At 42.1% G+C, this 22,093-nt stretch overlaps 2 protein-coding genes across 4 annotated transcripts; one reads left to right on the forward strand and one right to left on the reverse strand.

The window, feature by feature from the left end:
- Positions 1-1,661: 1,661 nt before the first annotated feature.
- On the forward strand, positions 1,662-4,908 carry LOC106612629 (uncharacterized). Of its 3 annotated transcripts, none has more exons than XM_014213974.3 (5): positions 1,662-2,008; positions 2,611-3,525; positions 3,721-3,853; positions 4,044-4,121; positions 4,215-4,908. In XM_014213974.3, exons 2-5 carry the CDS (start codon positions 2,612-2,614, stop codon positions 4,398-4,400), a joined length of 1,311 nt encoding a protein of 436 aa, XP_014069449.1. In that variant the 5' UTR covers positions 1,662-2,008; position 2,611; the 3' UTR covers positions 4,401-4,908. The 3 variants fall into 3 exon arrangements, with proteins under 3 accessions (XP_014069449.1, XP_014069448.1, XP_014069447.1); XM_014213973.3 differs by having other exon boundaries at positions 1,662-1,830; XM_014213972.3 differs by having other exon boundaries at positions 1,662-3,525.
- Positions 4,909-5,010: 102 nt separating this feature from the next.
- LOC106612628 (membrane frizzled-related protein-like) lies at positions 5,011-11,894 on the reverse strand. The gene is made up of 11 exons (XM_014213970.3): positions 10,627-11,894; positions 10,095-10,259; positions 9,728-9,947; positions 9,270-9,400; positions 9,025-9,150; positions 8,748-8,824; positions 8,449-8,597; positions 6,690-6,820; positions 6,246-6,380; positions 5,984-6,111; positions 5,011-5,561 (listed from the first exon to the last, which is right to left on the reverse strand). The coding sequence occupies exons 1-11, from the start codon at positions 10,781-10,783 to the stop codon at positions 5,337-5,339; spliced, it is 1,644 nt and encodes a 547-aa protein (XP_014069445.2). The 5' UTR covers positions 10,784-11,894; the 3' UTR covers positions 5,011-5,336.
- Between the last annotated feature and the right edge of the window lie 10,199 nt (positions 11,895-22,093).

Here is a 22,093-nt window from a genome sequence, read left to right on the forward strand (position 1 = left end):
TGCGGCTATGGAACCCCGACCGGTCACCAGACGTGCCATTCTGTCCTGGACCTGCTGTTTTCAACCCTCTCTCTTGCTCCCTCTCCATCTCTCTCGCACCTGCTGTCCTGACCTCGGAATGCTTGGCTTTGAAAAGCCAATTGACATTTACTCCTGAGGTGCTGACTTGTTGCACCCTTTACAACCACTGTGATTATTATTTGACCCTGCTAGTCATCTATGAACATTTGAACATCTTAAAGATGCCTTAATGGCCACATACTCCTATAATCTCCACCCAGCACAGCCAGAAGAGCACTGGCCACCCCTCAGAGCCTGGTTCCTCTCTAGGTTTCTTCCTAGGTTCCTGCATTTCTAGGGAGTTTTTCCCTAGCCACTGTTTCTACATCTGCATTGCTTGCTCTTTGGGGTTTTAGGCTGGGTTACTGTATAAGCACTTTAACATCTTCTGATGTAAAAATGGCTTTATAAATTCATTTGATTGAATCACCATTTTATTTCAGCGGGTCATCTCTTTGAAAGAACTTCCAAGCCTATTCACAATGATTTTGGGCTGGATGCTGATAGGGGAAACTTGCTGAATGATCAAAGAAATTATGAATGTCATTGTATGCTGTAGTGTTAAGATTTCCCTTCACAGGAACTAAGGGGCCTAGACCGAACCATGAAAAACAGCCCCAGACTATTATTCCTCCTCCACCAAACGTTACAGTTGGCACTATGCATTTGGGCAGGTAAGGTTCTTCTGGAAAACAGTTATTGTGCTTATGTTGCTTCTAGAGGCAGTTTGTAACTCTGTAGTGAGTGTTTAAACAAGGACAGGCGGTCCCGTTCTGTGAGCTTGTGTGGCCTACCACTTCACTGCTGAGCCATTAATACTCCAAGAGGTTTCTACTTCACAATAACAGCACTTACAGTTGACCGGGGCAGTTCTAGCAGGCCAAAATCTGACAAACTGACTTGGAAAGGTGTCATCCTATGACGTTGAAAGTCACTGAGCTCTTCAGTGAGGCCATTCTACTGCCAATGTTTGTCTATAGCGATTGCATAGCTGTATGCTCAATTGTATACACCTGTCAGCAAAGGGTGTGGCTGAAATAGCCGAATCCACTAACTTTTGTGTATACACACACATATATAAAAAGAATATGAATTACATGATAGGATTATGGCATAAGATTTGCATAGTGGCAAGTCTGGGAAAAGTTGGGAACAAATGGGTTAAGAGATTTTATAAAACATGGTTACATAATACATGTAAAGAACTGAGGGAGAGTTTACAGAAATTCTGTTACCAAACTTTGCATCTGCCCAGTTCTTCCAGTAAATGTTGTTTTGTAAAATATTCAGTGTAAATTGTTCAAAGTTGTCATTGGGATTAGACCTGTGTGGTTTGTTAAACATATAAAAATCTATGTATTTTGTTTGGTATACATTTTTTGTGAAAAATCTGAGTCATAGAAATTCTGTCACCGTGGAATTGCCCTGCTTCAAATAAGAAATTAGTCAACTCCTAGCTATTTTCTTTTGTAAATAATAACTTCACATAAATGTATAATATTTAATTAATGGTTTGACAGGCCTTATATTATTTGTGGTATGGCATCTCTAAATGGTTGATATCGTTTCACCTCGTGAGGGCAAGTGATGACAATAAGCTTTTTCAGGGACATATTTGGTACTGGTGCAGTAGCTAGCTACTACAGATGTTCAAGGGGAGGCGTCTACCGCTATGCAACATTCATATTGTTGTTTAGAGAGGTTGTTGGGAGGTTTCATTAACCTCCGTTTCTTACCGGACGTGGAATAAGATTGGGATCCTTTTGAGATGTGATTAACTTTATTTTTTCGTACTAGTTGCATGCTAAAAAAAACTTGATAGCATTTGCTAACCGGCTAGCAAAAATGTTTTTGACAGCTTGGGTACATTGCCTAACCAGCTAGCTACAATGTTAGCTATAGCTAGCTAGCCGCCAATGACGAGAATCGGATTTGTTTGACAACTTTGGTAATAGCTAATGTTAACTTCAAACAATTTTGAAAGTAGCTGAATTCTAAGAAACGTAACGTTGAATAGTGGTTGTAAAACTAGCTAGCCATTTGCCAGATTGAGTATGCATTGGGCTAGCAGCTAACGTTAGCTTGCTTGCTGACAGCAACTTGAATTTGCAGCGTAATTGCACAATATTAGCTACAGATTACACAATGTGCAATCAGGAAAATGACCCATGTTACACTTATTATATATATAATTTTTTGCAGTAGTCTAAAATAGCTGTCCTCAAACCTCACCTCGGGGACCCCCAGACGTGTCAAAATTGTGTTATACTGAAGTAACGTTAGCACACTTGATTCACTTAAGTTAATTAAGGGCTTCATTAATTGGCAAGTTTAATCAGGTGTACTAGCTTTGGAAATGCATGGAACTGCGGGAGGTCCCAGAGTAGAGGTTTGAGAATCACTGCTGCAGGGAAGAGTGAGGACATCCTATTTCTTTGTACTGCACTCATGTCAAAATAGGCGTACTTTTTTTATTGACATAAGTTAACCATTGAGCCTTGTTTAGTGGAGCAAAGGAAATTATTCTTTTGTCTCATCTCTATTTTCAAGAATGTTCAGGAGTCCACAAATTCTGGCCTTGACATGCCCTGTCAGAACCCTGCTGCTGCTGTCTGTCAGAGACCCCCGCGTGCCTGCCCTACCTGAACACGCCTGTCAGAGGTGGAATGGATCCAAAGCAAGGAGAAGTCTCTGTCAGGGGGATGGAGGGAATGGTGGAAGGGAGGAGGCAGTGCCCCTCTCTTCAGCCATCTCTTCACACCTTGTTAGCAGAAGCACCTCCGGTTGTGAAAGCTGTCTCCTAAACGCTGCACCTCAACACCCCTTACAAAAAGCCACCCCTCCCAACCGACCTCAATTGTCTCAGGACTCTAGCTTTGTCTCTTTGAAACATACACCACGACTGCCGGTGATAGTAGCCTGTGACCCTTGGAAAACCACTTCATTGGAACATTTGGACAATTCCAAAGCCCCCGAATGTTCTAGTGACCGTAAGTGCCTTCTACAAAGGAGGCAAACTGACAATGGTAGCCAATGTTTGTCTGCTGAGGTGAAGGTCAACATCACATTTAGTGTTAAAAGTAATAGTTACAGTCCTGTTCAAAGTGGCAAGATTCACAAGGACATTTTTCACAGACTGCTTGTGTCCACACCCAAACAGTGGACTGTGGATCCCCAGCGACTCCTTTCACTCCAGAGCCACGGCCTGCACCAGTCTGCTGCCTCCGGCCCTGAGGGTGCCCTGAGGGAGTGCCTTTCGCTGGTGAACGAGGCGCGCTGCCGGCAGAGCCTGAAGCCTAATGTGGCTCTGTATGAGAAAGACGTCCGGGGGAAAAGGGGGCCCAGTGGGGCCCAGGGGAAGTGGGCGTCTGTGCTGGTCTCTCTTTGCTCTGTGGAGGGAGAGCCCGCCTTCCTGTTCACCCTCAGATCCACAGCACTGAAGGGCAGACACAAAGGCGACGTCAGGTAACCACAGACTCCTGCACCATTCCCACTGCTTTGGGGCTATTTAATGTTTGACATATGATGTCATGACATAACTTAACAACTCTGAAAATGACAACTTTATTAGTGTGTTTTGAGAAAAACATTGTCATATAAATGAATGTATGAAGTTGTATAGAAAGCTGGAAGTTGACAAAGTGCTGTGTGAATGTCCAGTTTTGCAGGAGGCAAGCGTGACCCCTCAGACAAGGACGTTGTGGACACCGCCCTGAGAGAAGCTTGTGAGGAACTGGGCATCACTGTGGCAACAAACCAAGTGTGGGGCGTGCTGAAACCAATCCGGGATATGGTGAGGACCTTAACCCTACCCATAATCCTTCATGATCCCCATTCATCTCTATGTGAAGCATTGGCACTCTGCACTAGATCAGTTGAGATGGGGTAGTATTCTTTCAGTGAAACTTTTCTTAATGAGTATGTCTTCATTATGTAAATTGTTGATCTGCCGCTTTTCCTAATCATGGCACATTTTCTCTCAGTCGGGAATGATGATAGCCCCTGTACTGGCCAACCTCGGCCCCCTGGAGGCGCTGTCGTTCAAGCCAAATCCTGCCGAGGTACAGTTACAAGAACTCCGTTTTCCTTAGGGCTGAACTAACACGAATACCAACTAACATGGAGTTAAAATGACATTCTCCATTCTCTCTCAGGTAGAAGAGATTTTCACCCTGTCGCTCTCCCACGTATGCAGTTCCCAGAATCAAGGATACACCCACTTTCGTACCGGTGAGTGCTACGGATACACCCTGCCCGTGTTCCGCAACGGGAAGCACCGCGTGTGGGGCCTCACTGCTGTGGCCCTCGAACACACGCTCAAACTCATCGCACCGCCATGACAACCAATCATTGCAGCCATCACTACTGTTTTTTTGTAAAGTATAGTGTATGTGTGATTACGGTATAATTTGATTATTTGTTTCATATGTGAAATTGATCATTGGGGCTTATGTATCAATTGAGGACTTCTTATAATCAATGTATCCCATATACTGTAAGCATACATGTCAGAAGTGATATATTGAATAAATGAGATATCAGGTAGGGTCATGTAAGGAACAATCAACTTCCATGTCAAAGCCACTTTGGATTGTAATGTCACTGTATTTTGCTATACTGACATAAAAATCTGCGGTTCTCCCTGGAAAGGTAAAATCTTTGCAGTTCATTCATTCATTCACTAACCATATGAAGGTAAGGCACCATGTTTCGGTGTGTCAGAAGATGCAATACAAATGTTTTACGATTCTATCCTTTTTTGAAATGTTATTTCCTTAGGTTTCTGGATAGGATCAATCATTATTTTATATGACGTGCAGACAGAAATAAATATAGTGCAAAAAAATAGCATTTGATGTAAAACGTACAGTTATTGTCTCAGTCAAATTCATTACACAAAAAATGTATGGTTCTATCACACACATTTGCAAAACATCAAGCTACAGTATGTCAAAATCAGTATTGTTTTTATTAATACGTACATTTATTTTCTATTCCCACGTTAACTCCAACCGGTTCTGTTCCATACATCTGTATTATGCTGTAAAAGGCTAGAACCATATAGAGGCAGCAGAAGTGCAACATTGTGATTCTTTTTGCATGTAAAGGTCCTTAGATGATGATGTTCAGTGTCCAAGCGAGACTGCAAGACTCCCAAGATTCCTTGAAAAGATTGGAGCTTTGATGGTATTCTTAAGCGTTCTTATAGTCCTGTGTTGGATTCATCTCATAACTATGGTTGTACTGTAGCAAATGAATGGGGCAGGTGCTATACTTCAAGGGCTGGAGCACTCCATAGGGTCTTGGGAGTCAGGCAGCAGGTGGCAGTTGAAGGGCCAGCTGAAGGTGAAGACGTCCAGGGCCTGACTACACTGCTGCGCTGCCCAGGAGCACACTGACCGGCAGGGCTGCAGCACCCCTCCCTGAGGGCTGCAGTGGGGCATGAACATCCCACACACCAGCCTGCGCAGGGGCTGGAAACACGCTAGCTCCATCAGCACCTGGTAATAACCACAGGGGAGAGCGTTATAGAGCGGCCGTACAGTATCTACCTCCATCAGAATCAAACACTTAAAGGAGGTCCGCACATCCCTTTCATGGTCTTTTTCAGTGTGTAGTTGGTTTATCGTGGATGAAACAACATATTGCTATGCACCAGTGGAGGCTGCTGACGGGAGGGCGGCCCATAATAATGTCTGGAATGGAGTGGAATGGCTTGAATGGAATGGTATCAAACACATGAACACCATGTGTTTGATTCCATTCTGGCCATTATTATGAGTCGTCCTCCCCTCAGCAGCCTCCACTGCTATGCACCTATATTATGTTACAAACAATGTTCAAGTTAACTAAAAACACATTCAAGAAAAATGTATATTGTTCTGTGTGGTTGTGTGTTGACAGGCAAGGTGTGCGTTCTCACCATGTACTGACGGAGCAGCGTGGCTGCCTCTCTCTGGTCAGCGATGGACAGCCAGATGTTGGGGAAGGAGGTGAGGTTGTAGCTCAGGCCCTGACACATCTCCACCTCAATGGGCTCACAGGACAAGCCTGGGGGAGAGGTATGATACAAATACAGAAAAGGTTACTAATCTGTCATAATGGAGTAATTCTACTTGAAAGCTTAGCAGTTGTGTTATTGCTGTAGGAATCAAACAAATATGATGTGTGTATTGTTGGCTCACTGAAAGTGGGATAGGTCGAGTTGTCACAGTCGTGCTCATCTGTCCCGTCTGCACAGTCAGTCCAGCCGTCACACAGCCACTCCTGGTGCAGGCACTCCCCACTGCTGCAGGCAAACTGAGTAGGACTGCATGTTCCTGTCACAAACAAGGAAACAGGTGATCCACTCCTCATATTTCCAGTGTAATTCCGTTAACTAAACCACTTTTAGATGTTTTAATAAATTGGCTTATTTTCTGCGTTTACAAGAGCATAACAGACTAGATACAGGGAGACCGATCTAGGTCATGTTCAGTAAGGAGGAAACGTTTTGAAACAGAGTGAAACGAGGATGGTCCTACCTGAAATATTCCAATAAAACCAGAGTTTTGTTTATTGTTGCTAAACTTTTTTCTACGGTCTGTCCTACTGAACACTACCGATGTGTGTGTGTGGGGGGGACTCACTCTCGGAGAGGGAGATGGCCTGGTAGGACGCGTTGAAGCCACTGTCTGCCACACCCTCGTCAGCCACAAATACCACGGTTATCTGAGGCCCAGAGGAGGTCAGCTCAGGAGGCAGGCTGGTGCCACAGTACCTGGGACAGGATAGAGAAGGAACACTAGAGCTGGCTGTGGTACAGTAACAGTAGTACTGTGTTACAGGCTGTTGTACAGTAGGGTACAATTAGCCTGGTCCCAGATCTGTTTGTGACCATGTTCTGTTTTGCAACCATAGGAGTCCCCACCACAGGCTAGGCTACTACAGGCTACAGTACACTGTCTTATCAAGGAAGAGTGCTGTTACTGTTGTGAATGTTTTATGGTACACATACAGTACCAGTCAAAAGATAGCCACACTTACACATTCAAGGGTTTTTCTTTATTTTTACTATTTTCTGCATTATAGAATAATAATGAAGACATCAAAACTATGAAATAACACATATGTCATGTAGTAGCCAACAAAGTGTTAAACAAATCAAAATATATTGTCCTGTTGAAAAACAAATGATAGTCCCACTAAGTGCAAGTGCTTAGTGGGACTTGCTGGTTAAGTGTGCCTTGAATTCTGAATAAATCACTGACAGTGTCAACAGGAAAGCACCCTCACACCATCACACCTCCTCCTCCATGCTTCATGGTGGGAACCACACATGCAGAGATCATCCGTTCACCTACTCTGCATCTCACAAATACACGGTTGTTGGAACCATAAATCTCAAATTTGGACTCAGACCAAAGGACAGATTTCCACCGGTCTAATGTCCATTGCTCGTGTTTCTTGGCCCAAGCAAGTCTCTTCTTATTTTTGGTGTCCTTTAGTAGTGGTTTCTTAGCAGCAATTCGACCATGAAGGCCCGACTCAGTCTCCTCTGAACAGTTGCTGTTGAGATGTGTCTGTTACTTGAACTCGGTGAAGAATTTATTTGGGCTGCAATTTCTGAGGCTGGTAACTCTAATGAACTTATCCTCTGCAGCAGAGGTAACTCTGGGTCTTCCTTTCCTGTGGCGGTCCTCATGAGAGCAAGTTTCATCATAAGGCTTGATGATTTTTGCGACTTCACTTGAAGACACTTTCAAAGTTCTTGAAATTTTCCGCATTGACTGACCTTCATCTTTTAAAGTAATGATGGACTGTCGTTTCTCTTTGCTTATTTGAGCTGTTCTTTGGTCTTTTACCAAATAGGGCTATCTTCTGTATACCACCCCTACCTTGTCACAACACAACTAATTGTCTCAAACGCATTGAGAAGGAAATAAATTCCACAAATGAACTTTTAACAAGGCACACCTGTTAGTTGAAATCCATTCCAGGTGACTACCTCATGAAGCTGGTTGAGAGAATGCCAAAAGTGTGCAAAGCTGTCATCAAGGCAAAGAGTGGCTACTTTGAAGAATGTCAGATATAAAATATATTTAGATTTGTTTCATGCTTTTTTGGTTAATACATGATTCTGCATGTTATTTCATAGTTTTGATGACTTAGAAAATAGTAAAAAATAGTACAAATAAAGAAAACCCCTTGAATGAGTAGGTGTTTGCAAACTTTTGACTGGTTCTGTATTAATGTCATATATTGTCATACAACACCTATGCTTGATTTTAGAAAATTTCATTTGACTGGATGTACTTGCTTTGAGCATTCCTTTTTCAACCCTTCTGAACTAATTCATTGGTAGTGTATGAAATAAAAACATTGGGAAGCTATTATAATAGGTCTTACCGTCCGAGTACTCTGCCGGCCCCGGTATCAGCACTGTCATGCACCTCTACATAGTCAAACTCACACACGTCCTGAGTCTCCAGACTGAAGTTACGGAAACTCAGCCTGATCACATGACCCTCCTCAACAGAGATCTGCCATGTGCACAACTGACGGAGAAATAAGAGTAGATTAAACCTAATTTACCATGGTAGGATTTCATGAAGTCTATTCTGGGTATATGGCTGGGTATGCCAATTAGATACGATGCATGTTGGTGATGTTGGTGATGGTTTACTAGATCAGGTGTAGGTAGGTACCTGTTGTTGAGGGTAAGGCTTTGGGTGGTTTGGACTTGCCAGGTAGCCGTAGAGTCCAGTCTTTTTGCCCCCACACTCTGTTCAACAACATAGCAAAAAACGGTGATGTTTAGTTTTGCATAGATAAGCAAACGATTGCCCATTTACTAGAATTGATTACCAGGCTTCCTCACGACTTTGTGATGAGCAAGGCATTATTTTGCTTGGAGCTGCTGTATGTATGCAGATAAGTCACTGTGATGCTGAGTGTGTACTGTGCTGTACACCCTGTTCTTACCTTTGTGCTTGTGGCTGCAGTTGGCCTCATCAGAGTGGTCATGACAGTTGGGCTGGCTGTCACACACTGACACAGGCAGGATGCAGCGCCCATGGTCACACATAAACTCCTCCCTGGAGCAGCTCTCTGAGAACAGACACACACATTGCTGATGGTATATGTTAATGTACTGTGAAAATACATGTTTCCTGAAGCAAAGATCAGTTCAGTGTGTCTGTTGATTCTACCTCTGACCCAGTACTCACTCTGTTCAAGTGTGATGGCGTGGTACTGGGCGATGAAGCCACTGCCTCCGATGCTCCCGTCAGAGCGGAAGGTCACCCACACAGTGCTGCTGTTGGTGTTCACAGTAGGGGGTGCCACGTTGCCACAGAACCTAGGGTGGCGATAACATTAACTTTTAAAATGTCAGCCCCAAAAGGCAATCCTAATTCATCTTTATTCTTCACCTAAAATCCCTGAACAGCAGAACCGCAAAAAATTCAGGGCCAGAAAGTAGGCAGTTGCCATCTATACAGAACTTGTATGCCACCTAGTTGCCACAGTGTGTCATGAAGAGTATGATTTTTCAAGAGGCTGTCATGCATTAGGTTCAGAAGTGTGTAAAACATGCCCATAGTCACGTATGTTAATCTGATCCTGGATCTGTGATTAGAGGCATCTTCCACCTCGAACAAGTTTAGATACAGTACGTTTGACCCACCTGGTGACAACAGAAGGCTGCTCCGTCTCCTCCTGAACCTCCAGCCAGTCAAAGAGGCAGGGGGATGGTCCTTCTATGGTCAGAGAGGACACATGGATCTGGACCAGGGATGGAGGGCGCGCCCGGATCACCCAGACACACAGCGAGTCCGGGGGATACGACCCAGGGTGGTTGGGGGAGCTAAAGCTACCCTCTGAGTCTGTCAATACGCCCCCACATCCTGAGACAGACAGACAGTGAGAAAATTACTGTATTATTATTGTATTGTATGTATCTGTAGGTAAGTACATATCTGTAAGGTACAATCATTGGAATATAACTACTTATTCTATTTCTATGGATACAACTGTAGTAGAAAAATACTCACTAGTTTCAGGGGTAGGGTATCTGGCTGGCTGTGGGGCCACTGTACTGTCCCTCTGACTGTGGTTGGTGGGGGTTGTGGGTAGACCACGGGGCAGTCCATCTCCAGTCAACAAGTTCAGGGGATTGGTCGACACCACTTCCTCATCCACACTCTGCCCCTTTAGCTCTGTGGGGTAAAGAACCCAGTGAGAGATAGAGTAAGAGGACATTAGTGAATGACACAAGCTTGTGATGTGCACAAGTACTGCACTGCTATTCCATGCTCAAGGGACCATATAGTGTATGAATTGGCAATGTTAGTTTAAATAAGGACATTGTGTCCATAAATATGTAGGTGTCTATGAGATTGAGATTTTTTTCATTAGGGTTCTTCCAGCTTTTTTGAGAGATGAGTGAAGTGCTCAGGAAGTGCTCAGTGAACACTTCCTGTTGAGGATCAGAGGTTCCCACTGTTCCACCCATAGAATTATATGGATTTACAGTATCTGTGTGGTCCCACACCTCCCACTGTCGTCTACCCCCCCGTCACTCACGTGTGAAGATGAGCACCAGTGCCAGGCCCAGGGCTGCTACCAGGAGCACAGCAGCAACAGAGACCACCACGGCCCCCCAGCTACACCACGGACCCCGCAGACGCATCACACACACACTGAACACACCTCGGACTGGGACACATACACAAGTACACATGCACACACACACTCAAACCAACACGTGCGCGCGCACACACACACACACACACACACACACACATACACAGGGAGGAAGATGGGAGGAAAGACATGGGTGGTTAAGAACATTTGAAGTTGTACCGCAAAAATGTAAGAGGCAAGTAAAAGGGGGAAAAAGTAAGGAACTTGCCTGCATTAAAGACCAAAATTGGTTAAAGAAAATTGTGATGAATAAAAAAAGATACCAGTTTCATTTAAGGACCAAAAAATTGACAGCTGTGCCATATAGATTGCATCATTCTAAATGGCCATACTGAGCAATCGGGGGAGAAGGGCCTTGGTCAGGCAGGTGACCAGTAACCTGATGGTCACTCTGACAGAGCTTTAGAGTTCCTCTGTGGAGATGGGAGAACTTTCCAGAAGGACAACCATCTCTGCAGCACTCCACCAATCAGGCCTTTATGGTAGAGTGGCCAGACGGAAGCCACTCCTCAGTAAAAGGTACATGACAGCCCGCTTGGAGTTTGTCAAAAGGCACCTAAAGACTCTCAGACCATGAGAAACATAATTCTCTGGTCTGATGAAACCAAGATTGAACTCTTTGGCCTGAATGCAAAGTGGCATGTCTGGAGGAAGCCTGGCACCATCCCTACGGTGAAGCATGGTGGTGGCAGCATCATGCTGTGTGGATGACCCTAAGCACACAGCCAAGACAACGTAGGAGTGGCTTCGGGACGTCTCTGAATGAACTTGAGTGGCCCAGCCAGAGCCCGAACTTGAACCCGATCAAACATCTCTGGAGAGACCTGAAAATAGCTGTGAAGCAACGCTCCCCATCCAACCTGACAGAGCTTGAGAGGATCTGCAAAGAAGAATGGGAGAAACTCCCCAAATACAGGTATGCCAAACTTGTAGCATCATACCCAAGAAGACTCAAGGCTGTAATCGCTGCCAAAGGTGCTTCAGCAAAGTCCTGACTAAAGGGTCTGAATACTGTGTGATATTTCAGTTTTTTATTTTTAATGTATTAGCAAGAATTTCTAAAAAACTGTTTTTGCTTTGTCATTATGGAGTATTATGTTTACATTGATGAGGTGGAAAAACAAAATTTAATTAATTTTAGAATAAGGCTGTGACCTAAGAAATGTGGAAAAAATCACGGGGTGTGAATACTTTCCGAAGGCAATGTATATACAGTACCAGTCAAAAGTTTTGACACACCTACTCATTCCAGGGTTTTTATTTATTTTTACTATTTTCTACGCTGTAGAATAATAGGGAAGAGATCAAAATTATGAAATAACACATATGGAAAAAGTGTTAAACAAATCAAAACATATTTTAGATTTTAGATTCTTCAAAGTAGCCACCCTTTGCCTAGATGACAGCTTTACACACTCTTGGCATTCTCTCAGCCAGCTTCATGAGGTAATCACCTGGAATGGATTTCAATTAACAGGTGTGCCTTGTAAAAAGTTAATTTGTGGAATGTATTTTTTTCTTAATTTGTTTGAGCCAATCAGTTGTGTTGTGACAAGGTAAGGGTGGTATACAGAAAATAGCCCTATTCGGTAAAAGACCAAGCCAATATTATGGCAAGAACAGCTCAAATAAGCAAAGAGGAACAACAGTCCGTCATTAATTTAAGACATGAAGGTCAGTCAATCTGGAAAATTTCAAGAATTTTAAAAGTTTCTTTAATTGCAGTCGTAAAAACCATCAAGCAATATCATGAAACTGGATCTCATGAGGACCGCCACAGGAAAGGAAGACCCAGAGTTACCTCTGCTGCACAGGATAAGTTCATTAGAGTTAACTGCACCTCAGACTGCAGTCTAAATAAATGCTTCAGAGTTCAAGTAACAGACACATCTCAACATCAACTGTTCAGAGGAGACTGCGTGAATCAGGCCTTCATGGTTGAATTGCTGCAAAGAAACCACTACTAAAGGACACCAATAAGAAGGAAAGACTTGCTTGGGCCAAGAACACGAGCAATGGACATTAGACCGGTGGAAATCTGTCCTTTGGTCTGATGAGCCCAAATTTTTGATTTTTGGTTCCAACCACCGTGTCTTTGTGAGACGCAGAGTCGGTGAACAGATGATCTCCGCATGTGTGGTTCCCACCGTGAAGCATGGAGGAGGAGGTGTGATAGTGTGGGGGTGCTTCGCTGGTTACACTGTCAGTGACGTTTTTAGAATTCAAGGTACACTTAACCAGCATGGCTACCACAGCATTCTGCAGCGATACACCATCCCATCTGGTTTGCGCTTAGTGGGACTATCATTTGTTTTTAAACAGGACAATGACCCAAAACACCACCAGCCTGTGTAAGGGCTATTTGACCAAGAAAGAGCGTGATGGAGTGCTGGCCTCCACAATCACCTGACCTCAACCCAGTTGAGATGGTTTGGGATGAGTTGGACCGCAGAGTGAAGGAAAAGCAGCCAACAAGTGCTCAGCATATGTGGGAACTCCTTCAAGACTGTTGGAAAAGCATTCCAGGTGAAGCTGGTTGAGAGAATGCCAAGAGTGTGCAAAGCTGTCATCAAGGCAAATATAAAATATATTTCGATTTTCTTACATTTTTTTTTGTTACTACATGATTCCATATGTGTTTTTTCAGTTTTGATGTCTTCACTATTATTCTACAATGTAGAAAATTGTAAAAAAATAAATGAAAACCCTTGAATGACTAGATGTGTCCAAACTTTTGACTGGTACTGTATATATTTACAAAAATATATATGGGGGATTGGAAATGATGCAGACAATTACATTGATGAAAGCTACAATCTATCTGTAATATTAAAGCTGATCTACCCCCTAAAAACAAAATACATTTTCTTTTTTTACTTTCAGTTAGAACATTCCTGTCCCTCCTAGAATCTTTGTTTCCACTTTCCAATGGTGTAATACAACAGCTAGATCAAATTGAATAGGTCTTGGCATCTGAAACAACCAATCCTGTTGTGTATCCAACTCCGGTGTGATGTTATGGAACAGGGAAACTAGGTTGTCAGACTCACTGATTGCAGCTGGGCTCTTTACTGGCTCTAGGGCCATGGCAGTACTGGCAGAACTGAATCCTTCCACTTTCTCCTCATGCTCACCATCAAGCTCAAATGCGGGGTTGCAGAAAACATTCTGTGAAAAGCAAAGACAACTGGTATAACATGGAACGCCAAGTAACTTCCCACCATGAATACAAGGTTGATATCAAAAATTGGAACCAGAATTCCAGGCCCACACAAGCTATCGCTGTCCTCACCTTGTAAATGTCAGAGGATTCTGAGTAAACAGATACTTCGGTGAGGTCTGTCATCTTTGGTTAAAGTTCAGTTTCAGTCTTCCAGGGAAACATTAAGCATCCACATCCTAATACCTACTCCAATGTAGTCATGTGTTGTTGTTAATAGCACATCAACAACATGTTTGTTGGAATGTGAAAGGTGAAAAGGTAGCTTTGAAACGTTTCAGCAGAAAAGCTCAATGTGACAGATAAAAAAAGCCTGCATTTTCCCAGAGTGATTGATTCATAATTTTGTTAAGAATACAAAAAAGATATATCTATATACATCCACAATGTAAAAAAATATATTGTCCACCAATTTCAGGTTTAAAATCCAGTGAAAGTGCCCCAAGTGTTTATAGTCCGCTTCTCCTTTCATCACTTTATTAAGTCATGGTGTGTCTGTGTGTGTGAGGTAGGTAGATGTGCAGTCTGTTCTTGTTTAGTTGAGGGTGAGTAATTTGTTATAAAAGACGCATAGAACTCCCTTCACAGTGTTCCACAAAGCCGAGTCAGCTGAGAGGACTGAGCTCTGGGGCAGGAGGGGGTTGGGTGGAGTGAGGTGTAGGGGGCACTCAGAGTAAATTCTCTATGATACACATAATGATCATCTAATCTCCTAAAATGTTTGTCACACACTAACACACACACAGACAATGGCAAGCACAAACTGAGTAATTTGCAAATCATACAGTGTATTGTCAGCATGGCCCTAACTTGGGGTGAAGTTGGGACCGTGTAGTGGAACTGCGTTAAAAGAATTTGCAGCCAGATTTAAGTTTTTGTTGTACAACCCACATTTCTCCTTTCCATTCATAGTCGTCCCCTTTATTACTGACTCGGTAGACGATGCAACAATTTCTTAATATCAGAGGCTATTTGAGTCTCGAAGTAAAATATTACAGTTAAAATAAAGATACCAACACATGAATAATAATGTTATAAATGTGTTATAAATGTAAATGTAAAGTGAACTCACCCAGTTCTGAGAAAACATTACTCAATCCATGCTTTTGTGGTCGCTGGGGTTCTTTAATGGATAATCACTCATCAAATAAGATAACTACTTAGTAACATGTAGACATATATTTTTAGTCAGACACCAACAGAGACTGATAGGAATAAACAGATACTTGTCATGTATGCTGTCACTCTGTTGTTGTGTGCGGCCTTCTCCTTCGTCTCTGTAAAAGAGGGTGAGTACTGAGATGGTAAGGGAGATACAAGAGTCAGAAGTTACTGTTACAAACAACAACATTCATAATCTCTCAGTAATGTTTTTGTATCTCAGTAAAATGTTGCATTTCAATCAGACATAGAGTACCAGTCAAAAGTTTGGACACAGCTACTCATTCAAGGGTTTTTCTTTATCTTTTGCTATTTTCTACACTGAAGAATAATAGTGAAGACATCAAAACTATGAAATAACACATACGGAATCATGTAGTAACCAAAAAAGTGGTAAACAAATCAAAATATATTTTAGATTCTTCAAAGTAGCCACTCTTTACCTTGATGACAGCTTTGCACACTCTTGGCATTCTCTCAACCAGCTTCACCTGGAGATCCCACATATGCTGAACACTTGCTGGCTGCTTTTCCTTCACTCTGCGGTCCAACTCATCCCAAACCATCTCAATTGGGTTGAGGTCGGGTGATTGTGGAGGCCAGGTCATCTGATGCAGCACTCCATCACTCTCCTTCTTGGTCAAATAGCCCTTACACAACCTGGAGGTGTGTTGGGTAATTGTCCTGTTGAAAAACAAATGATAGTCCCACTAAGCGCAAACCAGATGGGATAACGTATCGCTGCAGAATGCTGTGGTAGCCATGCTGGTTAAGTGTGCCTTGAATTCTAAATAAATCACTGACAATGGCACCAGCAAAACACCCCCACACCTCCTCCTCCATGCTTCACGGTGGGAACCACACATGCGGAGATCATCCGTTCACCAACTCGGCATCTCACAAAGACACGGCGGTTGGAACCAAAAATCTCATATTTAGACTTATCAGACCAAAGGACAGATTTCCACCGGTCTAATGTCCATTGCTCATGCTTCTTGGCCCAAGCAAGTCTCTTCTTATTGGTGTCCTTTAGTAGTGGTTTCTTTGCAGCAATTCGACCATGAAGGCCTGATTCACACAGTCTCCTCTGAACAGTTGATGTTGAAATGTGTCCGTTACTTGAACTCTGTGAAGCATTTATTTGGGCCGCAATTTCTGAGGCTGGTAACTCTAATGAACTTATCTTCTGCAGCAGAGGTAACTCTGGGTCTTCCTTTCCTGTGGCGGTCCTCATGAGAGCCAGTTTCATCATATCGCTTGATGGTTTTAGTGACTGAACTTTAAGAAACGTTCAAAGTTCTTGAAATTTTACGTATTGACTGACCTTCATGTCTTAAAGTAATGAAGGATTGTCGATTCTCTTTGCTTATTTGAGCTGTTCTTGCCATAATATTGGCTTGGTCTTTTACCAAATAGGGCTATTTTCTGTATACCACCACTACCAGTCTGCCAGTCACATTCTGTTAAAGGTCCCAAAAAGCACACACATCCCTGGGTTGCTTCTCTTTTCAGTTCGCTGCAGCTAGCGACTGGAACGAGCTGCAACAAACACTCAAACTGGACAGTTTTATCTCAGTCTCTTCATTCAAAGACTCAGTCGTGGACACTCTTACTGACATTTGTGACTGCTTTGCATGATGTATTGTTGTCTCTACCTTCTTGCCCTTTGTACTGTTGTCTGTGCCAAATAATGTTTGTACCATGTTTTGTGCTGCTACCATGTTGTTGTCATTTTGTGTTGCTACCATGCTGTGTTGTCATGTGTTGCTGCCTTGCTATGTTGTTGTCTTAGGTCTCTCTTTTTGTAGTGTTGTGTTGTCTCTCTTGTTGTGATGTCTGTTTTGTCCTATATTTATATATACAGTTGAAGTCGGAAGTTTACATACACTTAGGTTGGAGCCATTAAAACTCGTTTCTCAACCACTCCACAAATTTCTTGTTAACAAACTATAGTTTTGGCAAGTCGGATAGGACATCTACTTTGTGCATGACACAAGTAATTTTTCCAACAATTGTTTACAGACAGATTATTTCACTTATAATTCACTGTATCACAATTCCAGTGGGTCAGAAATGTACATACACTACGTTGACTGTGCCTTTAAACAGCTTGGAAAATTCCAGAAAATTAGGCCATGGCTTTAGAAGCTTCTGATAGGCTAATTGACATCATTTCAGTCAATTGGAGGTGTACCTGTGGATGTATTTCAAGGCCTACCGTCAAACTCAGTGCCTCTTTGCTTGACATCATGGGAAAATCTAAAGAAATCAGCCAAGACCTCAGAAAAATAATTGTAGACCTCCAAATGTCTGGTTCATCCTTGGGAGCAATTTCCAAATGCCTGAAGGTACCACGTTCATCTGTACAAACAATAGTATGCAAGTATAAACACCATGGGACCACGCAGCCGTCATATCACACAGGAAGGAGACGCATTCTGTCTCCTAGAAAGGAACGTATTTTGGTGCGAAAAGTGCAAATCAATCCCAGAACAACAGCAAAGGACCTTGTGAAGATGCTGGAGGAAACAGGTACAAAAGTATCTATATCCACAGTAAAATGAGTCCTATATTGACAAAACCTGAAAGGCCGCTCAGCAAGGAAGAAGCCACTGCTCCAAAACCGCCTTAAAAAAGCCAGACTACGGTTTGCAGCTGCACATGGTGACAAAGATTGTACTTTTTGGAGAAATGTCCTCTGGTCTGATGAAACAAAAATAGAACTGTTTGGCCATAATGACCATTGTTATGTTTGGAGGAAAAAGGGGGAGGCTTGCAAACCGAAGAACACCATCCCAACCGTGAAGCACGGGGGTGGCAGCATCATGTTGTGGGGGTGCTTTGCTGCAGGAGGGACTGGTGCACTTCACAAAATAGATGGCATCATGAGGTAGGAAAATTATGTGGATATATTGAAGCAACATCTCAAGACATCAGTCAGGAAGTTAAAGCTTGGTCGCAAATGGGTCTTCCAAATGGACAATGACCCCAAGCATACTTCCAAAGTTGTAGCAAAATGGCTTAAAGACAACAAAGTCAAAGTATTGGAGTGGCCATCACAAAGCCCTGACCTCAATCCTATAGAAAATTTGTGGGCAGAACTGAAAAAGCGTGTGCGAGCAAGGAGGCCTACAATCCTGATTCAGTTACATCAGCTCTGTCAGGAGGAATGGGACAAAATGCACCCTACTTATTGTGGGAAGCTTGTGGAAGGCTACCCAAAACGTTTGACCCAAGTAAAACAATTTAAAGGCAATGCTACCAAATACTAATTGAGTGTATGTAAACTTCTGACCCACTGGGAACATAATGAAAGAAATAAAAGCTGAAATAAATCATTCTCTCTACTATTATTCTGACATTTCACATTATCAAAATAAAGTGGTGATCCTAACTGACCTAAGACAGGGAATCTTTACTAGGATTAAATGTCAGGAATTGTGAAAAACTGGGTTTAAATGTATTTGGCTAAGGTGTATGTAAACTTCCGACTTCAACTGTATATATATATATTTATTTATTTTTATCCCAGCCCCCGTCCCCGCAGGAGGCCTTTTGGTAGGCCATCATTGTAAATAAGAATTTGTTCTTAACTGACTTGCCTAGATAAATAAAGGTTAAATAAAATAAAATACCTTGTCACAACACAACTGATTGGCTGAAACGCATTAAGAAGGAAAGAAATTACACAAATTAACTTTTAACAAGGCACACCTGTTAATTGAAATGCATTCCAGGTGATTATCTCATGAAGCTGGTTGAGAGAATTCCAAGAGTGTGCAAAGCTGTCATCAAGGCAAAGGGTGGCTACTTTGAAGAATATAAAATATATTTTGATTTGTTTAACACTTTTTTGGTTATTACATGATTCCATATGTGTTATTTCATAGTTTGATGTCTTCACTGTTATTCTACAATGTAGAAAATAGCAAAAATAAAGAAAAACCCTTGAATGAGTAGGTGTGTCCAAACTTTTGACTAGTACTGTATGTCTATATTTCAGTCACGTGTCTGTATTTCAGTAATGTGTGTGGGTCGTTCCACCGACTAGGTGCCTTTGAAGAAGTGTAACTTGGTCCAAAAAAACTTTGGATTTCATCTATTGTTTACATTTTGTCATGAAGAGCACATGTTCAACTTCATAAAAAACAAGGTTTCCCATCTGAAGATGTTAAATAAAAAAATGTCAATTGTAAGGACCTGTTAGAAGTGCAAAATAAAGTAACAGGGTTGATCGTAACAGGGTTGACCGTAACAAGGTGGATGATTTCATCTTAAATCAGTCATGAATCCTCTTGTGACAGGGGGAAAGGGAGCTTGTTGTGTGCAACAGGGAGTGGCAATTTAACGATTTCTAGCCTGCCTATCTATCTATGAATAACAGGGTAGACCTGTTATGCTCGAGCCACTCAGTTTTCTGACACTAAACACCAGAAAATGGCCAAAAAGAGTAGAACCAGCTCACCTGCTTTTACATGATTTGACTATTTGATGTTCAATGTTTCTTTTGAAAAAAATAAAGAAAAACCATTGAATGAGTAGATGTGTCCAAACTTTTACCTAGTACTGTATGTCTATATTTCAGTCATGTGTCTGTATTTCAGTCATGTCTGTATTTCAGTCATATGTACATCTGTATTTCAGTAATGTGTGTGAGTCGTTCCACCGACTAGGTGCCTTTGGAGAAGTGCAACTTGGTCAAAAAAACTTTTGATTTCACCTATTTTTAACATTTCGTCATAAAGAGCACATGTTCAACTTCATAAAAAACAAGTTTTCCCATCTGAAGATGTTAAATAAAAAAAACGACAATAGTAAGGACCTGTTAAGTGCCAAATAAAGTAACAGGGTTGACCATAACAGGGTTGACCATAACAGGGTTGACTGTAACAAGGTGGATGATTTCATCTTAAATCAGTCATAAATCCCCTTGTGACAGGGGGAAAGGGAGCTTGTTGTGTGCAACAGGGAGTGGCAATTTAACGATTTCTAGCCCGCCTATCTATGAATAACAGGGTAGACCTGTTATGCTCGATCCACTCAGTTTTCTGACACTAAACACCAGAAAATGGCCAAAAAGAGTAGAACCAGCTCACCTGCTTTTACATGATTTGACTATTAGATGTTCAATGTTTCTTTAGAAAAAAAATAACATTTTAAAAGGAAGCTTTCACCATATAAAAACAAGAGTTCAGTTCACGTCACAGGGTTGACCTTAAAATGAGGAACAGATGTAAATGATTCATGAGGGACAGAATTCTGGCACATTAGCAAGTCTTTATTCATAAAGAAAAAATGATTTATTGAATTCCCGATGTGGTCTATATTAAAGGGCACTTTATTTAATATACCAGGCTTTTAAAATGCAATATTGGTGCACAATTGCTACGTAAAATATCAAAGTGACTGTATTTCAGTAATGTGTTTGTATTTCAGTAATATGTGACTATATTTCAGTGATATTCCTGTATTTCAGTGACAAGTGCATTTTATAATAAATTAAAAAAAATCTGTTTTAAAGTCTTTGTATGTGGTATATTTAGCACTAGAATGGCAGAACCAGGTAGAATGAAGTCAAAAATGTAATAGTGATGACACAAAAGTGTTTGGATCCACCAAGAAAGGCTAAACCAGACCGTGGCATGTGAATGTCATCACTGTAAGCCTTATTTAACATAACATAACTGTACCCAATAAACACTATCAAAGACATACCTAAATACAGTACCAATGAATCTACAGTAAAACGAAATCCTCCATTCATCCCTCTACTCTCAGGTTCAGACTGGCGCTAAGTCTGAGACCTGCCAAGGCTCCATCGGGACCCAGAACTGGATCCTGACCACAGCTCACTGCTTTTCTGCCATCAGATTTTAGGAGAAAGTGGACCAAGAAAAAGTGACTGTGAAGCATGGTCAGTACCCTACCTAATTGCACATTGGTCTCTGCATTGACCTCAAAATGTTTATGGGTCATTTGGCAATGTGTCTGCCCATTTAGAAATACCAATCTATAACACAGATTATAGATAACAGATAACTGATTATTTCGATCAGACTAGTGATTATTCAGATTATTAAAAAGGTGATGTCTATTCTGCCTTTCATCCCTAAGTAATGCTTACTAGTAAGTATCAAACTCATGCCAATGTCCCCCAGGTTATGAAGGAAAGGTGGTAGCGAAGGTGTTGTCTGTAATCCCGCACCCACAGTACAACATTGATGGACTCAGCGACAAGAACGTGAAAGACTTCTATGACTACAACATTGCTCTGGTTAAGGTTGAAACAATCAAGCTGTCATGGACAGCAAGGTGGGTTGAGCAGCAACACTAGCTCATGAAATAATTCCCTTATGAATCGCTCTCATTCCAAACCACCACGATTCCATCTACTTGGCCAAATCATTCACCAGCAATGACATTGTTACGCACTGTTACAATATTAACATGAGTACTTTATTGCACTCTATTCTTGTGTAACTACATGACTTCTTGTACCTCTCTGTGTTGTTTATCTGGTATGTGTTCTCTACAGGCCCATCTTCTTGACGTGTACCAAGCCCGCCAGCCGAGCCATGAAGATGAGTCCCAACTCTGTGAACAACACGGTCAGATGACTGCTCCTCCTCCTCAACAAGTAGACGGAATGCAATAACTTTTTAGCTTGACAAGCCCAACTCAACTAGTTATCCAAGTTGAACTCGTTCCTGATAGAGCAAAAACAATCACAGTACTGCTGGACATGACAGGTGTCATCCACCCATGAATCAGATCATGTCTAGGCTTGACTCAAGTTCTATGTCGAGTATATACACCCACCACCCCGTTCATGAAAATGGATCGCTCAGGCAGTGAATGACGTGGCCGTTGTTTGCTATATAAAGCAGGCAGACTGGCATTGAGGCATTCAGTTACTGTTCGATTCAACGTTAGAATGGGCAAAGTGACCTAAGCGACGTTGAGCGC

The sequence above is a fragment of the Salmo salar genome, chromosome 09 (assembly GCF_965601325.2).
Source record: "Salmo salar chromosome 09, fSalSal1, whole genome shotgun sequence".
NCBI lineage: Eukaryota > Metazoa > Chordata > Actinopteri > Salmoniformes > Salmonidae > Salmo > Salmo salar.